Raw genomic sequence first — 18,501 nt, forward strand, 5'->3', positions numbered from 1 at the left:
CAGAGACCACCCGTGCAGCCTCTACCCGGCTCCCCATCACCAGACACACCTGAAGCAGCTGCTGAGCTCTGATGGCCGCTGCCCCTGTCACCTGGAGCAAAGCGCTTCCTGCCTTGAGGCTGGCTCCGTGTTCCCCTCCTTGAGATGGTCTGAGTGACTGGACTGATTTCAGAGGATGGCTGTGGAGATAAAGGAGGCAAAGCGTGTAAAGCACCCAGCCCCAGACCTGCCTGAGTGTGGGACTTGTGGGCAATGTGGGGGGCACGCAAAGTAATCAGACATGGGTCCTGCCCACCACCCCTACAGCCTGAGGGCAAGGGCCTGGCAAGCGGCCAGAGGAGGGTGCCTCACGCTGACGGGGCTCCTGGGAGCAAGTGCGTCCCTGCTGCGTCCAGAGCGCGGGGTGGTGTAGACACGTGGACCTGGGCAGGTGTTCTGGGTAGCAGCGGACTAGTGTCCACCTCAGGGGGGCCTTCTGCACTCAGGCACAGTGGCGTGTGCTGTGGGCAGCTGCATCTGCCCCCTGGGGGGGCCTGGCCCAGCTAGGCTGCAGGGGGTGGGGTAGGTGGGGATGGGTGGGGCCGGGCTTCAGGGGGCTTGAGGTCACCTTGGAGGCCTGGAGCCACCAGTGGTCGCTGAGCAAGGACCACAGGTTGGAGGGGCTTTTCCTAAACCCAATGCCCACTTGTTCTCCTCTGGAGGAGGATGCCAGGCGGTGCCCCTGGGGCTGGCCAGGAGGCCCCAGGCAGGACTGCGGGAGGGGACGGTCCCCAGGCCCCCAAACCGGCACACACTGCGAGCCCGCATCCAGGTCTGCGGAAGGGCTCAGTGGCCCCCACCCCAGGGGGCTGTCGTGTGAAGGACATGAAGTGTGTGTGGAGAGTGCAGGGACCGTGAAACCCCCCGTCCTAAGGCCTAACGTCACCTTCCGTGATTCTCGGCAAACTACCCCTGGCTCCCTGATCACCTCCGCCTTTGTCTTCACGGCGAGACAGAGGGTTTGGCTCATTAAAACCAAATAAAAAAGGAATTAGTAGGAGTGGCAGCCCTGTGAGTAACTGATGAGTAACCGGGAGTCTGTGCCGGGCATGGGTACAAGCCGGGGGACGCCAGGAACTCGCACAGAGGGTGCAAGGGCGGCTTTCGAGAAACATCCTCCGAGCGCACGGGCGGGGGCTCTGTGCCTCCCTGCCTGCCTGCCCAGGGGCTTCGGGACAGCAGGTCGTGGGAGTTTGGGGCAGAGGCAGGCTGGGTGGCAGGTCCAGCACCTCGGAGGGAACGCCCACAGCGTCCTAGCTGTGGGTCCTGGGACTTGTGGCTCCATCGGCCAGGCCTCTTGATGTGATTGCACAACCTTTGAGGTTTCCACCCCACCTCTTGGGCCCCGAGCTTGTGACCTGCCCTCTGTGAGGCCCGCATCCACCTGCCGGCGGGTCCACAGGTGGTCCAAAGGCGGCATCTCCTCCCCAGGGGCGCCTGTTTGCGTCTCTTCTCCTGTCTCTTCTGCCCAAAGTCGCTTCGCTGCAGAGAGGCCACGCAGAGAAAGTACCATCTGCTTCAGGGGATGTCTCTGGCCACCCACGACACTGACCCTGACCCCCAGATCTCGGCGGCCTCTTTCCTTATTACTCTCGAGCTCATCGCTCTGGAACTAGATCAGCAAACTGTTTCACACCTGCACCTTTGCTCCTGCCATGCCCACCGCCAGGAGGGCACGCACCCCCTGCCCAGAGCCACATGCCACGTGGACAGTCCCCATACACATGCCACATGCACACATGCTCACATACACCACACACGCACTCATATACACTCCCAGGGAGTTAACTCTAACTTCCTGTGAAGACTCGCTTTACTTAAGGTGTCATCCCTTCCAGAAAGCCTTCCCTGACTAGCCCCCTCCTAGAGGCAGCTGGGGACATCCTTTGAGGTTCCATGGCCCCTGCGCCCCTTCTCGCAGAGCCCTGTGGTCACCTCCTCTCCTGGATCCCCCGACATAGTTGACCGCACGCCCTCCTGGCCCGCATGCCTCATGTGCCCGTGTTGGCAGGCCCCGCTGGGCTTGAGCAACACCAACAGCAGGGAGCTCTATAGCCCAAAGCCCTTCCCTTCAGATCGCCTTGGTCTAATCTAGAGCTGGGGAGGACAAGCCCCAGATTGTCCCTGTCTTCGACCCTATGTCTGCCTGGAAGCCCCCAACCGGCCCGACGGTGCAGAGGTTGGTGCCCCTTCCCCAAGAGGCAACTGTACCTGAGAGGTTTCTCCCAGAGCTGAGCCTCAGGCCATCGGCTGGCAGGTGCCGGGTGGCTGTGCACTGACCCCAGGCGGGGCAGGGGGCAGGTGCGGGCAGGGCCCAGAGAGGAGGTGAAGCTGGGCAGAAGGCCATGGCGGCCTGTGTCCTTTGCAGAGCCCGGTCTTGCTGGGGCAGAAGGAATGCCTGACACCAGACTCCCTGAGCTCTTGTCAGAGGAGGGACGTTTCCAGGAGGCTGGGGCCCCTCCTGGCGGCGGAGGTCAACCAAAGCCTCCTCTGCACTGGCCTCCGAGACCAGCAAGTCCTACCCTGGTCCTCAGCCCAGGAGGGAGAGCCTCCCAGGGACAGAGGGAGAGCCCCCCAGGGGAACGGGAGGTTGTGGGTGAGTTCCCCCAGCAGACTGGCAGGTGAGCAAGTGGACCCCAGAGCACACACTAAGGCCACTCCCAGCAGGCATGCAGGTGGTGCCTCATGGATGCTCATGGAAGGGATATGGTTTGACCTTCAGCCCTCTCTCAGTCTGGGGCGATCACTCTTGCCCCACAGGGACAGCGGCCAGCCACACTGGGTGGCGTGTTGGGGCCTCCAGGTCACAGGTGCGGGGTCTGTCCCATCACAGGGACATCACTGAGCTCCATGCCCACAGTGCCACCTGCTGAGGACCACTCAGACCTGCCTGTGGCCTGCCAGGAACCTTGGGGATTGTAGGCAAGAGAGGCCAGGCTGGGGTGACGGGGTGCCCAGGAGAATCAGCCCTGGACCCATCCACCTAGGAGGCCAGGGGCCCCCATGGATCCAGGAGGGCTGAGCAGCAGGGTATTGGGGTGGGCAGCATCACTTGCAGCAAGAGTCAGATCTGTGACTGAGGGAGGGGGCCAGCCAGGGCCCGCTTCTGGTTGGCAGTCTGCAAAGCCTGCCTGGAAGAGGAGGCATTGAACCAGCCTTGGAAGCTCAGTAGGATTTGGGAAGGGAAGGAAGTTCCATTATGAAGACCAGGAGACCCCCCCCAGGAGCACAGGAGCAGCACCAGAAGGGAAGGGTGGCTGTTGGGAGCAGAGAACGGGGAGAGAGGGAGGGAAAGACAGCTGGGCGGGGGACTGAGGGCCTTCCCTCCCCAGCTCAGGTGCCCACCTGTACTCTGCACCCCCTGGCTGGGGATGGAGCATGAGGGAGCTGGGGAGGACTAGTGCCCAAGTCTAGGCATCTGGGGAGGGGGGCCTCTGCGCCGGGCAGGGGTGCTGGAGGAGAGGAGGACATGAGGTGTGTGTGCAGAGTGCAGGGACCGTGAAACCCCCCCTCTCCTAAGGCCTAATGTCACCTTCCGTGACAGCTGGGGCCTGGTGATGACAGGGTGACAGTGGGTGGTGGTCAGACACGGGGAGGCCGCAGTGAAGAGCCTGGAGTTGGGGTGCTCTGAGCGGCGTGGGTTCTGCTGGTTCTGCTGATTCTGGGCAGGTGGGTGAGTGCCCTGTGGAGATGAGCACAAGAGGCTGTTCCCGCGGGGCAGCGCCCGGAGGCTGGCAGGGGCAAGGGAGCAGGAGTCAGGGGGGCAGAGGACAGGGGGCAGGGGGCAGAGGAGCAGAGGGCAGAGGGGCAAGGGGCACAAACCCACCTGCCCCTCCCAGGGTTGGGGGCACTGCGCCTCTCCAGCCGGTGTGCGGTGAGCGCCCTCTGTACACAGCAGGCAGCGTCCTCACCGCTGTCCATCGGCCAGCATCCGCATCCGTGGGCCCCGCGTTGGGGTGCCAGTGGCTCAGGGAGGGCCAGCGGCGAGGCCGGGTCCCACCACAGGGCCTGACACGGCGCCCCCTCTGCCCCGCAGGGAGCCGCGAGGCGGCCTTCACCTACGCCATCACTGCGGCCGGGGTGGCCCATGCCGTGACGGCCGCCTGCAGCCAGGGTAACCTGAGCAACTGCGGCTGTGACCGCGAGAAGCAGGGCTACTACAACCAGGCCGAGGGCTGGAAGTGGGGTGGCTGCTCCGCCGACGTGCGCTACGGCATCGACTTCTCCCGGCGCTTCGTGGACGCCCGTGAGATCAAGAAGAACGCGCGGCGCCTCATGAACCTGCACAACAACGAGGCCGGCAGGAAGGTAGGGCGGGCGCGGGGCGCGGGATGCGGGGCGCAGGGCGTGGGGGGGCGGCCTGGCCTGGGCTCTCTCCCTGTCTGGAGCCTCTCCCAGGGCTCCCTGGGGGCCTGGACCCCAGAGATGTGTGGGGGCGCTGGGCATGGCATCCCTCTGACGCTCCCGGCAGCCCTAGGACCCGGCCTGACCCTTCCCACTCCAGAGGCTGGGAGCAGGGAGGTGACACGCACGCGGCCCCCAGAGACTGGGCCGCAGGGCTGAGACCAGAAGCTGGTGTGGGGTGTGGGGAAGGCCCCCGGGGCCACGTGTCCCCGCCCTGGGAGCAGACGAGTTGTACCAGCAGGCCCGGAAAGCTTCCTGGAGGAGGTGGCCTCTGGCTCCCAGTGTGCTGACGGACTGGAGGAAGGGTTGTTCTCAGTGGGGTGGGAAGTGCCGGCTGGTGGGGGGGGGTTCCCCAGGAGCAGCCAGCGTCCCCCGGGGGGTGGGGCAGCGCCACACTGGGGCAGATGTCGGGGCGAGCCCGGCCCCGCCTCGGGGAGATGAGGGCCCCAGATACTGGGCGGGGAGGCGCGGCCGCCGTGGCGGCAAGATGGCCCGAGATAGGGCGCCAGCGGAGCGGAACGCCTCTCCAGGCCTGGCTCCCCAGCCCCGGGGGCCGCGCCCACGACCCCAGGGCCTGTGGGTCTCTGCAGGCGGGGGACACTCCTGCCTGCCCTCTGCCCCGGGACCCGAGCCGAGGCCACCAGCTGCTCACTCGGTCGCTCGACAAATGCTCCTGGGCCCCGGGTTGTGCCAGGCATTGGCCGGGCTGGGAGCCCCGGTGGGAGCACCTGCTGGGCCGCACCCATGATGGGCGGGGAGGGGGGTGTGGGGGCTGGAGACCCCGGGGAGGGAGCAGAAGTTCTGGGGTGCTGCCATCGGGGCAGAGCCTCGAAGGATGAGCGGGCGCCGACAGGAGCACAGGCCGAGGGAGCGGGCCCGGGGTGGGCTGCTTAAGGGGTCCGCACAGGCTGGCTCTGAGCGGGCCTTGAACGCCAGGCCAGGGCATCGACTTCATCCTCTGGATGCAGAGCAGTCAGTGGTTATTAAACTTTTGCCGAAGGAAGGAGTGGATGGCGGACGAGTAAAGGAAGGCCTGACGCAGCCTCCAAGGGGCTCACACACCGCGTGCAGGCGAGGCTCATTTCCCCGGAGGTGTGGGGAGGGCTCCCTGGAGGAGGAGGTGCACCGAGGCCCTGGATGGAACCACTGCCCTTGAGCCTTTGTGGCGGCTGAGGTCCCAGGGGCATGGGGCTCTCCAGCACCCCTGGGAGGAGGGGCTCGCGGTCTCCCTTTCACGGGAGAGGCCCCCAGAGGCCTGAGCTCCTGGAGGCATTGGTGGGGGAGCGTCCCATGGGCAGCAGAGATGTGGGGAGGGACCCTGCGGGCAGCGGGGGGACCAGCGCAGCAGGAGCAGGGCTGCGGGCAGGGCCTCAGGTCACATGTGTCGTGCAGGGAGGCCTCTGGCCCAGCTCAGGGTGGGCGGGCAGGCGGGGAGGCTGGCGCGCTGGATGGGCCTCTGGGCGACAGGTGTCACGGCAGGTCCCCGAGGCAGTGACGCTCGCTAGCGGCTCGAGGGCTGGGGCCTGAGTGTAGCAGGATCAGCACGTCGGGGTTTCTTTTTTTTAAAATTAATTTATTTTTTACATTTGTTTTTATTTAAGTTCGATTTGCCAACATACAGTGTAGCACGTCAGGTTTTGAACCGTGATGCTGTAAAGTGAGATGGCGAGTAGGGGAGCAGCCGGGGAGGGGGTCAGGGCCCATCAGGGCAGGGGGGCTGTAGGGAAGGGCTGTACCCGAGTCCGAGGATGGGATTCTGGTGCTGGCGCTGCCCCTGTCTGCGAGGCCCCTTCCGAGCCTCCTCTGCTCATGTGCATAGTGATGTACCTCGCACCCCCCACCCCCTGTCCTCCAACAGCCCCCCACTGTCCTCCCAGAGCCCTAGGGCACACATGTGGCCTGAGGCCTTGGCAGGGACCACTGGTGGTGGCAGCAGTGACCCTGGGGGGCAGGGGTCCTTCTGCCCCCAGAGGCACTGATCATGGTGGTTGGGGTGGGCTGGAGGGCCCGGCTTTTGAGGTTTCCGGAAGAACTGAGTCCAGATCCTCACTGGGCACCTGGGTGCTGGGAGCCCTGGTCCCCATCATAGTTGGTCTAGGCCCCCCTGCCCCTCCAGGGTCCCAGAGTTCAGCAAGTTGAGTGGGAAGCCAGCCCTCTGGTGCCACAGGAAGTCTCACAGCCTGGATGACTCAAAGCCCCAGAGATTTATTCTCATAGCTCTGGGGCCAGAAGCCCTAGATCCAGGTGTCAGCAGGGCCTGGCTCCCTCTGATGCTCCAGGGAAGCACCCTGCTGGCCTCATGGGGGCTCCAGGGGCTCCCCGGCTTGTGTGTGGCCTCAGCATCCTGTCTGCCTCCACCTGCACAAGGTCTCCACTTCTGAGTGATTTCTCCTCTGTTCCTCACAAGGACATGTGTCCTTGGGGTTAGGACGCCCTGGGGCCCAGGATGACCTCATCTCGAGCCTCAGATACTCCTGCAAAAACCTATTTTCAGATGAGGTCACATCCTGAGGTTCCAAATGGGGAGACACTGTTCAGCCCACCACATGCCCGGTGGGCCAGGGTCAGATGGGCTGAGCAGGAGACCCGCTCACACCGGCTTCTGCGAGATCGAGGCCTTGGCTGCGCTGGCCAGCCCCGCTGTGGGCAGTGTGGCCTTTACGGAGCAGCTGCCCTGCTGTGTGGGCCTGAGTGGAGGGGCGAGAGCAGCAGGCACGGAAGGAGATGATATCTGAGCAGATCTTCCTATGGACTGACCCCATAAGGCAGGAGCCTGCCCAGCTGGGAAGGCCTGGGCTGTGGTCAGCATGGCTCTGGGCTCCTCTCGCGGGGGATGGAGGTCTCAAACCGTCGCTGATGTGGGCCCCAAGCATCGGGAGCTAGGGCAGGACCCCCGTCAGGTGGGCACAGGCCCCACCTGACATCTAGGCTCCAGGCTGGTCCTGCCCCAGGGGGCACATCATCCCCATTGTCCCAATGAGCACCCAGGGTCCGAGGAGGGGTCACTTGTGCAAAGTCCTCAGCTAAGAAGCCGCTGGCCCCCTGGGCCCCCACGGCCCGGGTGCTTCACCTGATGCCCACGCCCATCTCACACTGCGGCCGGGGTGAGAGGGTGAAGCCGGCGTGGGCCTCGCCCCCAGGGCCCCACACACCCACGGAGGGCCAGGCCACCACCCAGAAACAAGGGTGTGAGGCAGGCCACGGCACAGGGTGTGCGCCACCACCCTCCATGGCCCGAGGCTGCTGCCTGAGTGGGGTGTGAAGTGCCCTCCGTGGGCGCCAGGATGCCGTGACCCCCCAGCCTGGCCGGCAACTGAGCACTGTTCTCAGGGCACGGACCACGCTCTTATTCCAGAAAGAACGCCAGGTTGGCCTTTCCTGGAGCCCCCCACCCCACCCCCACACGACCTGGGTCGGGGGGAAACGAAGGCTCCACTCCTCTGGGCGAGGCCGGGTCACTCTGCACCCTCCCAGGTGGTCTCCTGGGGCAGCAGGGCTGGCGCCACCATCGCTGTCACTCTTATCTCGAGGGCGCTGGAGACGGAAACGGCACATTCTTGAATCCTGTGATCACTTCCCAGGAGAGGCTCGGGCCCAGGGGGACCCAGCCAAGCGAGGATGCGGCTCCTTGCTCTGCAGACAGCTGCCCAATCGGCTTCACCTGCCGGCTGTCCCGGGCCTGGCTGTGCGGGGTCTGGTTGTGCCTGGGTGGGTGGGCAGGAGGCAGGTGGTGGGGGCGCGGGGACCACCCGGCCTGGACAGCCCTGGCGGGTCTCAGGCCATCATGGCCCGTCTGGGCCAGCAGCCTGGGGTGGGGTGCTCTGCTCCCCATGCGGGGACTCTGAGAGGGGCATCCCTCTGGTCAGCTCTCCGTCTGCAGGCAGTGTGGCCGGGGTGAGAGAAGCTTCCTGAAGGGGCTGTTGGTGGGGGAGGGTCTTGCTGGCGATGGGGGAGGGTGAAGCAAAATGAACGTGGGGTAAGGGGGAGGGAGGAGCAAGAGAGGTCTGACCCAGATGGACAGGACTGCGGGGAGAGCGGCAGGAGGCTTTCTCTTGGAGGGAGGCCCTACCCTTCACCTAGACCCCCCACCCCAGAGTGGGCTTCTGGTCCATGCTCCCTACCCAGACACCCCTGTAATTCCAGCTCGGAATGTTCCTTCCTAGGGGTGCTGGGGCCCTCCCCAGCTCAGCCCTCCCCTGGTGAGCCACCAGCCTCCCCCTCCTCCTCCCCATCCCCATCCCAGCCTCCCGGGTCTCCCCACCTGCCCCAGGACATCACCCACAGGACGCTGGAGCAGAGAATCCCAGCCAGCCCCCACATCCAGGGCACCTGACTGAGCCCACCAGCACCCACATGATGCTCAGGTGGGCTGCACCTCTGCAGACCTTGCTTGCCCTGGACCCTTCAGGAACACCCTCCTCTCTGCCTGATGAACTCCCCCTTCTCCATCCACACCCGATGCAGGCACCCCTCTTCCAGGAAGCCCCCATCCCATGGCAGGGGCGGCCCCCAGGGCCCCCACACTTGCTGGTGTGCATGGGCTTCCCCTTCTGTTCCCCGTGCTAGGCTATGGGTCCCTGAGGTCCTTGCTGAGGACCAGAGCCTCACGCGTCCAGGGGGAGGTTCCTTTCATTCATTCACTCTTCATCCATTCATTCACTGTGGGGCTGCTAGTCCGGGCTGGGCTGGGGTTCTGGCCCAGGGGGCAGGGGGTGGCCGAGATCCCCCAGGGCTGGACACCCCAAGTGAGGCCAGCGGAGCCCGGACAGCTGACAAATGGCCCTTCTGCAGCCGTGGGGCGGCAGCTAATGATTCCCCATCTTTAATCAGACTGGCTGGCAGGGCTCTTTCGATCCAGGTAAATGAGTACCTGGGGTCAGGGCTGGCTCTGGGAATCGGCCTTCCGGGAGCATGGAGGGAGGCCCAAGGAAAACACTCGGCTGCGCCCATGGCGGGCCCTCAGGGAGCTGGGGAGAAAGAACAACAGTGTCGGGGGCCGGCTTCCCAGCAGGTGGCACACCTGGGCCTCGCTGACCCGTGCCCTCAGCCCCTGCTGGTCCACCCCCTCTGTCCTTCTGCAGACACGCACAGAGCTCCGTGCAAACCTCAGGCTTTCACTGAAGAGCCATTTATTAAGCACCAGCTACATGCCAGGCCCCACCCCAGGCACGAGGGCAGGGGGTACAGATATGGAGAGGAGGAGATCTGCAATTAGTAAGCACCCACTGTTGCCAGGCCTGGATCACCGTCTGGCCCCTCCTCCCCACCTGGCTGGTGCAGCACCAGCTTCGCCATGTGCTGCCCTGTGAGCTGCAGCACGCCGGGGCTCCCCAGCCTCAGCCTCCCCTTCAGTGCATCGACGGGAAGGATTCTGAGAATTTAGTGAACCAGGTTTGGTAAACATGTGCTGTGATCTGCCAAGTTCTGGACATTCTCACCGGACCCTCACAGGGTCCTCTGCAGTAGGGATCTGCGGTCAGCAGCCCTGTTACACGGAGGAGACGGAGGCTTAGGAAGGGGAGGCACTCAGTGTGGCCCTGCAGCTGGAAGTCGGGGAGCCAGCTCCGGGCCAGGTGGAGGCTAGGGCAGGTGGGGGCCGCCCAGGCACCCTGAGCTCCTGCCCTGTCCCTGCAGGTCCTGGAGAGGTAGGGGTGGGGCAACTAGGTGGGAATTGGCGGGGGGAGTTCACACAGGGGGGAGTTCACACACCCTGAGCCCTGCCGCCCGCAGGTCCTGGAGGGGTGGGAATGGGGCATCCAGGTGGGAGATGGGGGGTCTGCACACCCTGAACCCTGCCGCCCGCAGGTCCTGGAGGAGCGCATGAAGCTGGAGTGCAAGTGCCACGGCGTGTCGGGCTCATGCACCACCAAGACGTGCTGGACCACGCTGCCCAAGTTCCGCGAGGTGGGCCACATGCTGAAGGAGAAGTACAACGCGGCGGTGCAGGTGGAGGTGGTGCGGGCCAGCCGCCTGCGGCAGCCCACCTTCCTGCGCATCAAGCAGCTGCGCAGCTACCAGAAGCCCATGGAGACGGACCTGGTGTACATCGAGAAGTCGCCCAACTACTGCGAGGAGGACGCGGCCACGGGCAGTGTGGGCACGCAGGGCCGCCTGTGCAACCGCACGTCGCCGGGCGCGGATGGCTGCGACACCATGTGCTGCGGCCGAGGCTACAACACGCACCAGTACACCAAGGTGTGGCAGTGCAACTGCAAGTTCCACTGGTGCTGCTTCGTCAAGTGTAACACCTGCAGCGAGCGCACCGAGGTCTTCACCTGCAAGTGAGCGCCCTGCTCGGCTCGGCACACCGCTCAGGGTGCCCCCTTGCTGGCCCCCCGCCCCCCAGGGCTCCCTCCCACCCTTCTTGTCATCGCTTCCCCAGGCAGAGCTGTCCCCGAGACCCGGCCAGCCGAGAGGGCGATGCCGATGGCACTGCTGTCCCTTGGGGCCCAGTGAGCTCTGTTCTTTTCTCCGAGGAAGTGAACCCTCCTGGAAAGCCAAGTGGCGAGACTCCGAGCGTCCCCTTCCCCCACCTGGTGGCACCGACGGCCCGAGGGACCTGGAAATGCCAAGCCGGCCCACCCCACGCGGGACTGTTTCTCCGGCCGTGGCAGCCGCCGGGCCTCCGGGTGGTCTGGGCGGATGTTGACAAGGTTTATTTATGTTCTCTTAGTATCAGAAAAGAATTCTTAGCACTAAGGCATAGCCAGTCCTGACTGTACTCCGTGTTAGTGCACCCCGTGGCCCTCTGCTTCCTGTCCCTGCATCTGACCCGAGGGAGCAGCCCTGTGCACAGCACCCTCTGGCCCTGCACCCGAGAGGGCCTCCGAGGAGAGCCATGGACAGGGACCCTTTTTCTGAAAACCCTATCAAATCCAAATGTCACCCACGTCAGGTTCCAGGAGTCCCCTGTCTCCTAAGGCTGTCACCCTCCCCGCACCCCCGCCAGCCTGGCGCCCTCAGTTTACAGAGCCCACTCCCGGCCTGGAGCCAGCCAGAGCCCTAGGACAGCTCTGTGCTGGCAGTGGGCTGTCAGTGGGGGCGGCTCAGGGGTGTCCACCCGCACCAAGGCCTGGGATGGCTCGAGAATCAGCCAGAGACCCCGAAGTTATGAGCGGAGGCTCCTGCCTTGGCTCGGACGTCCTGACCTCCTGGCCAGGGCTCCCGACCCTGGAAGACATGCTCTGGGGACACCCATGGTGGTGTGAGACTGTGCCCATGTTTTGAAGAATCTGGCTGTGCCCCTCCTACCCTGCTGCCAGCTGCACGGGGAGCCTGCACCCCCAGAGGCGCCTGCCGGGGTTTTTCTAGTGGCCTCCCTGTCCAGGCCTGTTCCTTTGGCCCTGACTCCAGTGCTGAGAAGGCTGGATCCAGGGTGTCACTCGGCCAGGGCCCTGCCTGCTGTCCCAGCAGGTGTCTGCCCCCCAGGCACCTCCCCCAGGTGAACACCACCCCCCTGAGAACATTCCCACCCTCCCTTGGGGAGTCTGAGGCATAAGGAGGTGACTTGCCAGCAAGGATGATGTGCCACCGGCTTCTGGTGTGCCCTCCACTGCTTGTGGGCCCCTCCCACCCCGCCCTGCACTTCGGGCATTTTCTTGCAGAAACCTGTGGAAATGTGTCCTCAGGCAGCTGACAAGCCAGGTGGGCTAGACCTTAGCCTGGGGTGAGTGACACTGTCTGGGCCCTGGCCCTGGCATCTACCCTGCGTGCCCCCGATGATGCCAGGATGCTCCACCAGCTGCTGTTCCGGGCACTTCCAGGCCACCGTGAAGGTCCTGCCCCCGGCCCCATGTCCCCGGGTCCCCGGACACTCCCGAGTCCACAGGCCGGGTACCCTCTGCTAAGGAACCTGGTTAACTTATATTGTTATATAGCGTTGAAGTGTCTATCGTGTCTTTTAAATTATTGTGACCTACACTGGGTACTGGAGGGAGGGGACAGCCCCGTGCGGTCCCCCGAGCCAGGCTCCTCCTTCTGCTTGAAACAGACTCTTGGGGCCCCTGATGCCATCGAGTCAAGCGCACTGTCCAGGCGCCTCCGCCGAGACCCTCCTCCTTCTTCCCTCGGGCGAAGGGGGGGGTCAGCGCTGCCCGGGTTGGCCGGCGGCGGTCGGGACACTGTGTGTCCCTGGAGCGCTCCCACCCCGGGAGAGCTGGGGGGTTTCCGATGCGCTGTGTCCCGCCTTCCCTGGAGGGGAGCGCCCGGCTCCAATAAAGCTGGAATCAGAAGTGAGTGTGTGTGGAGCCCCCGCGACGCCCCTGTGGTTCTTCCCTCTGGAGGTGGGGATGTTGGTGCCGTGCAGTGAGGACGAGTCCTGAGCCCCAAGCCCCCTTGGCCCCCCAGCCTTCTGCCTTCCCTACCCCCTGCAGGCTGCGCAGGCACCATGCGCATGGACCTCCATCCTCACACCTCGCCCAGGTCCCAAGTGATGCCTTGAGTCGTACAAGTGTCGAGGCACCTTTAGGGCCACCGCACCGAGCAAGGGCCACTGGTGGTGGCTGGACGCACACCCTGAAGACTCTCTGGACAGGCTGGGCTCAGGGCATGGGGACAGGAGACCATGGCTGTGGTGCCAGAGCCAGCTCATGGGGCTGGGTGGGGCCTGTTCTTAGAAGAATAGGGGCTTGGCGGGGAAGACCCGCAGCCAGGAGGCCCTGGTCCCATCCGTCACCTTCTGTGTCTCTCTTCTGCTTCTGACCCCAGCTGGTCTCAGGATCCCTGTGGGTCTGGTGGGCTTTTGCCCAGGTGCCCCCCTTGGGGTGCCCCTGGACCTCTCTGGGCGTGGGAAGGCTGCCCGAGGCCCCTGGGAGCCAGGCAGCCTCCGGCTGGCCATCAGGCCTTGCTGCTTCTCCCTAGAGGCCCGGGTGCCACCAGCCCTCCGCACTTGTGGTAACCGTGTGAGCACAGGAGGATGAATGGCATTCCTGCTGAGGGCCGGAAGGCATGTGGCGGGGCCGGTTTGGCCACTGCCCGCTGTCCCGGCAGCCTGGCATCGGGTGCTGATCAAACAAGCCCCTGTCCACACTGTGCCCGCCGGGGCACCCACGGAGCCTGGCCCCGGACCCAGATCCCACTGGAGGGGCCACCTGGTGGGCTTTTGGAGGAGGATGTGTCCCCATAGGGTGTGGAGATGGGGAGACGGATGCAAAAAGTCCTGACGTTGGAGCCCAAGCCCATCCCATCTTACACTCAGGCCTGGACAAACTCTGGGGTGGCCCTACCAAATATCTGGCCTCAGTTTCCCCCTCTGAGAGCAGAAGGTGGCCTGGGCCAGCACTTGGTGGTTAGTGGGGCCTGTGGGGCCCAGGCCTGGGTTGGGCCGTTTGGCAGGAGGCCCCGGTTCCCTGCGAGACGGTAAGCAAATCCGCGGTGGTGGCTGCAGCGGGACGCCGGGGTCCAGCTACTCCCACAGGGCCAGGAATGAGGAAGGAGCTCCGAGAATGCCATGGCCCCGGTGCCCAGACTGTACTTACCTCTTGGCCATGGTTCAACCCCGGCCCCGGCCTCCCAGGGCCGCCCGGCACATCCTCCGAGGGGCCCTGCCCGAGGCGTGGAGCCCACACCGCCCAGCCTGCCTGGGGGCCCACCTGACCCCCCGCCCTGGGCTCCGCCTCTGAGGCTAAGATTTCAGGAGCATCCCCGGGAGCCTCCACCCCCCAAGTGGCTCATTCCCACCCGGGCGCCCACCCCCCTTGGCTCCGGCCGCCCTGCCCCGAGCTGCCCCCCGCCCCCGGCATGCCAGGCACTGCCCTGCCTCTCCACCTTTGCCAGGGATGCTCCTTCTCCAGACTCGCCTGCTCGCAGTGCTCCAGGAGGCAGGCAGCGGGCTGAGGCCGCCTGTGGGAGACGACCACCCATCCGTCCACTTCTCGCTCACCCGCTTGTTCTGTGGTGCTGGAGGCTAGGCCTGCCCTGAGCTGGGCCCTGGGAACACTGGTGGCTCATGCCTGGCCTTGACCTCCGGGGCCCTGGCTCTGCACTTGGCTCTCCTGCCCTGAGACAGCCTGACAGCCCAGAGGCGGCTTTGGGCAGGTGCTTCCTCTCTGGAGCGGGTCTAAGGGAGCAAGCAGCGCCCGCCAAGCCTGCCTCCCTCTTTCTGCGTGGCCTGCCCACACTTTGCTCACGAGCTGAGCTTTAGCACCAGGACTGTCCCCCCCAACCTGCCACCCCCTCCCCAAGGCTGCCCGGGTTGTAAACCCAGTGCTGCTGTCTGTGGTCAGAGCTCACGGGGTCCTGTGGCCCCGGAAGCTAGAAGTTCACTCTTGGTGTGGCCTTCAGAGTCCCTCCTCATCCTCTTCATCTCCTGCAGCCCATCTGCACCCTGCTCACCCTGGCCCCTGCCCCCGCCCAGCGTCTGCTCCAGCAGTGCCCTCAGGCAGGAAGGCCTTTCTGCTACCATCTCCCTTGCCCACACCCCTCCTGCCCATAGTACTCACCTTCCCAGCAAGCTTGCTGGGGTCCTGCTCTCTCCTTCACCCCCCTTCCCCGCCCCCCACCACACACACACACACACACCAGCTTTTATACTGACAGAGATGGGTGTCACTGCTGATTGTCCCTGCACCCTGGCCAGCCCAGGGGCCTGAAAGGTGAGAGGTTCCATGGAACACAGAACACCCCACCACCACCTGTCATTGTAGACACAGGGTCTGGTTCACAAGTATTCATAACACCCCTTCCCTACGTGGGTCAGCGCTGACTCTACTTTGCAGATGGGAAAACCCAGGCATAGAGAACAAAGTGGTCTGCCCGAGGTCACACAGCCCAGAGTCAGAATCAGGATTCGAACTCCTGTCCTCCAGGGTCTTCCTTCTACCCAACTCACATACCTCCTCCCACAAGGGGAAACTGAGGCCCTGAGACCTTGCCTGAGGGTGTATAGAGGCAAGCAGGAAGGGAATGGTTGAGGCAAGTCCTGGGGAGGAGGCAATAGCAATGCTCTCTCTTCACCGAGGAGGGAACAGGAAAGGGCAGGTTGAAGGCAGCAGGCAGGTCTGGGTTAGACATCTGGGTGAACTTCACAACTCCCACAGCAGGGAGGCAGGCGGGTTGGGGAAGGGAGGCGAGTGGAGGCTGGAGCTCCTTGCGCTTGGGCAAACTGGACAAGTGTGAGTTCCCTGGAGTGGAGCAGCAGCCCGGAACAGGGCTGCCAGGAGCCAGGAAGTTCAGCTGGATGGCAGCCTGGAGCTCGCCTACTGCTGGCCTGGCCCTTTTCCCTCCTCTGGGTCTGAGCAGCGCCCACCTTCTTTCTCGGGATGCCGTCTGCCCACCCATCATGTCCTTGGCCTTGCAGGGCCCAGGGACTCAGCAGTCTGGCCTGTGAGTCCCAGGCCCTTGTGGGTCCAGGACGCCCGAGAGGGCTGCAGGCTTGACAGTCGTCACAGTGCCCAGCAGAGGCCTGGGGAGTGGGCAGGTGGTTGGCGAAGTCACCGGGGCCCACGGCTCATGGATGGCCTGCCCCAGGCAAGCACTGCTCCCAGGACCCCAGAGGTGAGCAGCACCCCGGCCCAAGCTGCCTGGCCAGGTCCCCCGCCTGGACCTTCGCCTTATGATCTGGGCCTCGCGCCTCTCTGGACGTAGCTGGAATGCTACAGCCATCTGGGACGATGTAGAAAAGAAAGCCCTCATGGCCTTGCAGGGAAGCAGCCCAGATGCTGGCTGAGGAGGTCCAGGATAAGGGGTCTGCTTACTTGCCTGCAGGCAGAGGCCAGTGGCTGGTGGGGCAGGGCTGGGACCCTCCAGATGCTGGACACAGGTGGCCTTCCTGGGGCCACTGGTGTCCTGTGGGTGGCCAGCCCACCCACCTCGAGGCCTGAGGGTAGTCCTTCCAGGACTGAGCCAGTGGGGGGCCAGGGCTGGCACTTGTGAGCAGGACACCTGGGGACGCCTTTCCAGGGGTCTGCAGCTCCAGAAGTCCTTTGCCTGAGCTGCTGGGGCTAGGCCACAGCTGGGGCCATTCTGCTGGCTTGGCCTGTGCACCCCACCCCATGCTCCTATATGGGCTCACATTGGGGAGAAGCTTTGTCCCAGGTGGGTCCCCTGGTTTCTGGCTCAAACCCTCACTTCTGGTTCCTGAACCCCTGGCTCTTCCACCAAACATGACAGGATGTGGCATCCATTCACTCACACATTCTTTTGTCCACTCGTCCATCCTGGCCGAGCTCCTCAGTGCCCAGAGCTTGGCGCGGCATCGGGGGCTTCCAGAGCTGAATGTGAAATGAATTCTTCTCCGACATAGCCCCTGGCGAGGATGGGGAGACAGAACGGTGAACAAATAGGTCCCTTCAGCCACCACCCCACCATACCCAGCCCTGCAATGGAGAGTAGTAGGGTCTGGGAGTGCAGAGGCGTGTGGAATCCGCCTTGGGTGGACACAGAGGGTAGTCAGTGAAGGCTTCCTGGAGGAGGAGCTGGCATCCAGGCTGAGGCCCAGAAGAAAAGGAAGAAAGAAAGGAGGTGGAAGAGACACTTTGGGCATGGGACTGGAGAAAGAGGCTCCCACGTAGCCTGGGGGTAACGGTGCAGACAGTGAAGCACAGGGCTTGGGGAGCTGGGCAGCAGGGAGCACAGAGCTTGAAGAGCTGCCTCACTCCCGAAGGGTTCCAGAAGGCTCTGGAAGATCATAGGGAACCTTGCATTTGAGCCTCATGGTTTCCAGCATCTGGTGGGGACACTCTGGACCCCCCGACCTCTTGTGGCCAACATAGTCCCATGCCTTCTGGACAAAGGGCCTGTTTGCCAACTGGTTCGCTGACACCCAGGCTGCTGTCTGGACCCCCTGTTTTCCAGTAGAAAAGTATCACAAATAAGAGTCCTCGGGCTGTGAAGGGTGTGGGGAGCGAGGTCCCTCCTGAGGTCACTCCCAGTCCATCCTGGCCCCTCTGCTGGGATAGGGACCAGGGCTGTTGGCTACCAACAGTTTGCCACCTTTGGGCTGCTTTATGAGATCTCATCAGCTCAATGAAAATATTCGAGGAGGGGCCTCTGTGGGCCTCCTCTGGGCCTCCGTTGCTCTATCTGTCCGTACTGGCTGACCCCAGGGTCCCCATCAGAGCCGGGATGGGCGTGGCCTGGGTGAGCCCTGAGCCGGCCACTACCAGCCTGCCCTCTTTGGGGGTAACAAGGCCACGCCAGGACTTGGAGCTTCTCCTTGTTAACCAACCTGGGAGGGGGCACCCTGCCTGCTCAGAGAGTGGCGATGGCCTTGTCGCTGTGTCCTGACATGGGCGGGGTGAGTAATGCCCGCTTCCCCTTCTGGGTTTCCAGGAAAGAGGGATTTATTAGATCTCAGAGATAAGCACTCTGGTCTGGGAGAGGCAGGGAAGTTGGTGGCAGCATATCTGAGTCACTGAGACTCTCCCTGGGAGCTAGGGGAGTGCCCACAGCAGGGTGAGGTGCTCCCTTAACTTAAAGGGCCACTCTCCAGTGGAGGGGCCTGCAGGCCATCAGTACGCCACTGCCTCATTGAGGAGACTGTGGGGCAGCCCTAGGAGGCCCAGCAGAGGGCGGGCCTCAGGACGGATGAGGAGAACTTTCTCGTGGCCAGAGCTATAAGAAGGAGTTCATGGCAGTGACTAGAGGAATGCAAGCATAGTTTGATCCTCATGGAAGAGAGAGCGGGGTGTGCTGCTCTATGCTGTTCTGATTACACGATTCTTAGATGTGGAGAGTCTGTGCCATGATAGCTGGGGTTCATGGACTCTGGGTTCTGCGGTTGGGAGGTGTCACAGTCCTGGGCGGGGGGTGGAGGGCAGCCTGTGGCAGGTTCAGGGAAGGCTGCCTTCCCCTCCTGTCCTGACACTGGAGTTCCCTCTGGAGGTGAGCATCTCTTTGCCTCACCTTTGTGCATTCATTCCCCAAATACTGTACACCCCTCCCATGCCAGGTGCCGGGGAAGCTGCCAAGGAGAGCCGACAGTCTGGAGGGGGCACGCGACAATAAGCGTCTACGAAGAATGGGAGAAGCATCATGAGCTGTGAAGTATTCAGCACGGCAGGAGGAAAAAGCCAGGGCAGGTTAGGCAGGATGCGTGGGGTCAGAGTGGGCCACGTGGAT

The 18,501-nt window shown here is 63.9% G+C and overlaps 1 protein-coding gene across 5 annotated transcripts in view; it reads left to right on the plus strand.

Annotated features, from left to right (window-relative positions):
• Positions 1 to 12,674, plus strand: part of WNT7B (Wnt family member 7B) — a 50,010-nt gene extending 37,336 nt beyond the window's left edge. For all 5 annotated transcript variants that reach the window (XM_026019780.2, XM_026019777.2, XM_072742984.1 and 2 more), the window contains exons 3-4: positions 4,076 to 4,347; positions 10,249 to 12,674. In XM_026019780.2, coding sequence (XP_025875565.1) covers positions 4,076 to 4,347; positions 10,249 to 10,728 — 752 coding nt within the window. In that variant the 3' untranslated portion in view covers positions 10,729 to 12,674. The remainder of the gene's footprint in view (positions 1 to 4,075; positions 4,348 to 10,248) is intronic.
• Positions 12,675 to 18,501: the final 5,827 nt, after the last annotated feature.

This window comes from Vulpes vulpes, chromosome 16, assembly GCF_048418805.1.
Source record: "Vulpes vulpes isolate BD-2025 chromosome 16, VulVul3, whole genome shotgun sequence".
Classification (NCBI taxonomy): domain Eukaryota; kingdom Metazoa; phylum Chordata; class Mammalia; order Carnivora; family Canidae; genus Vulpes; species Vulpes vulpes.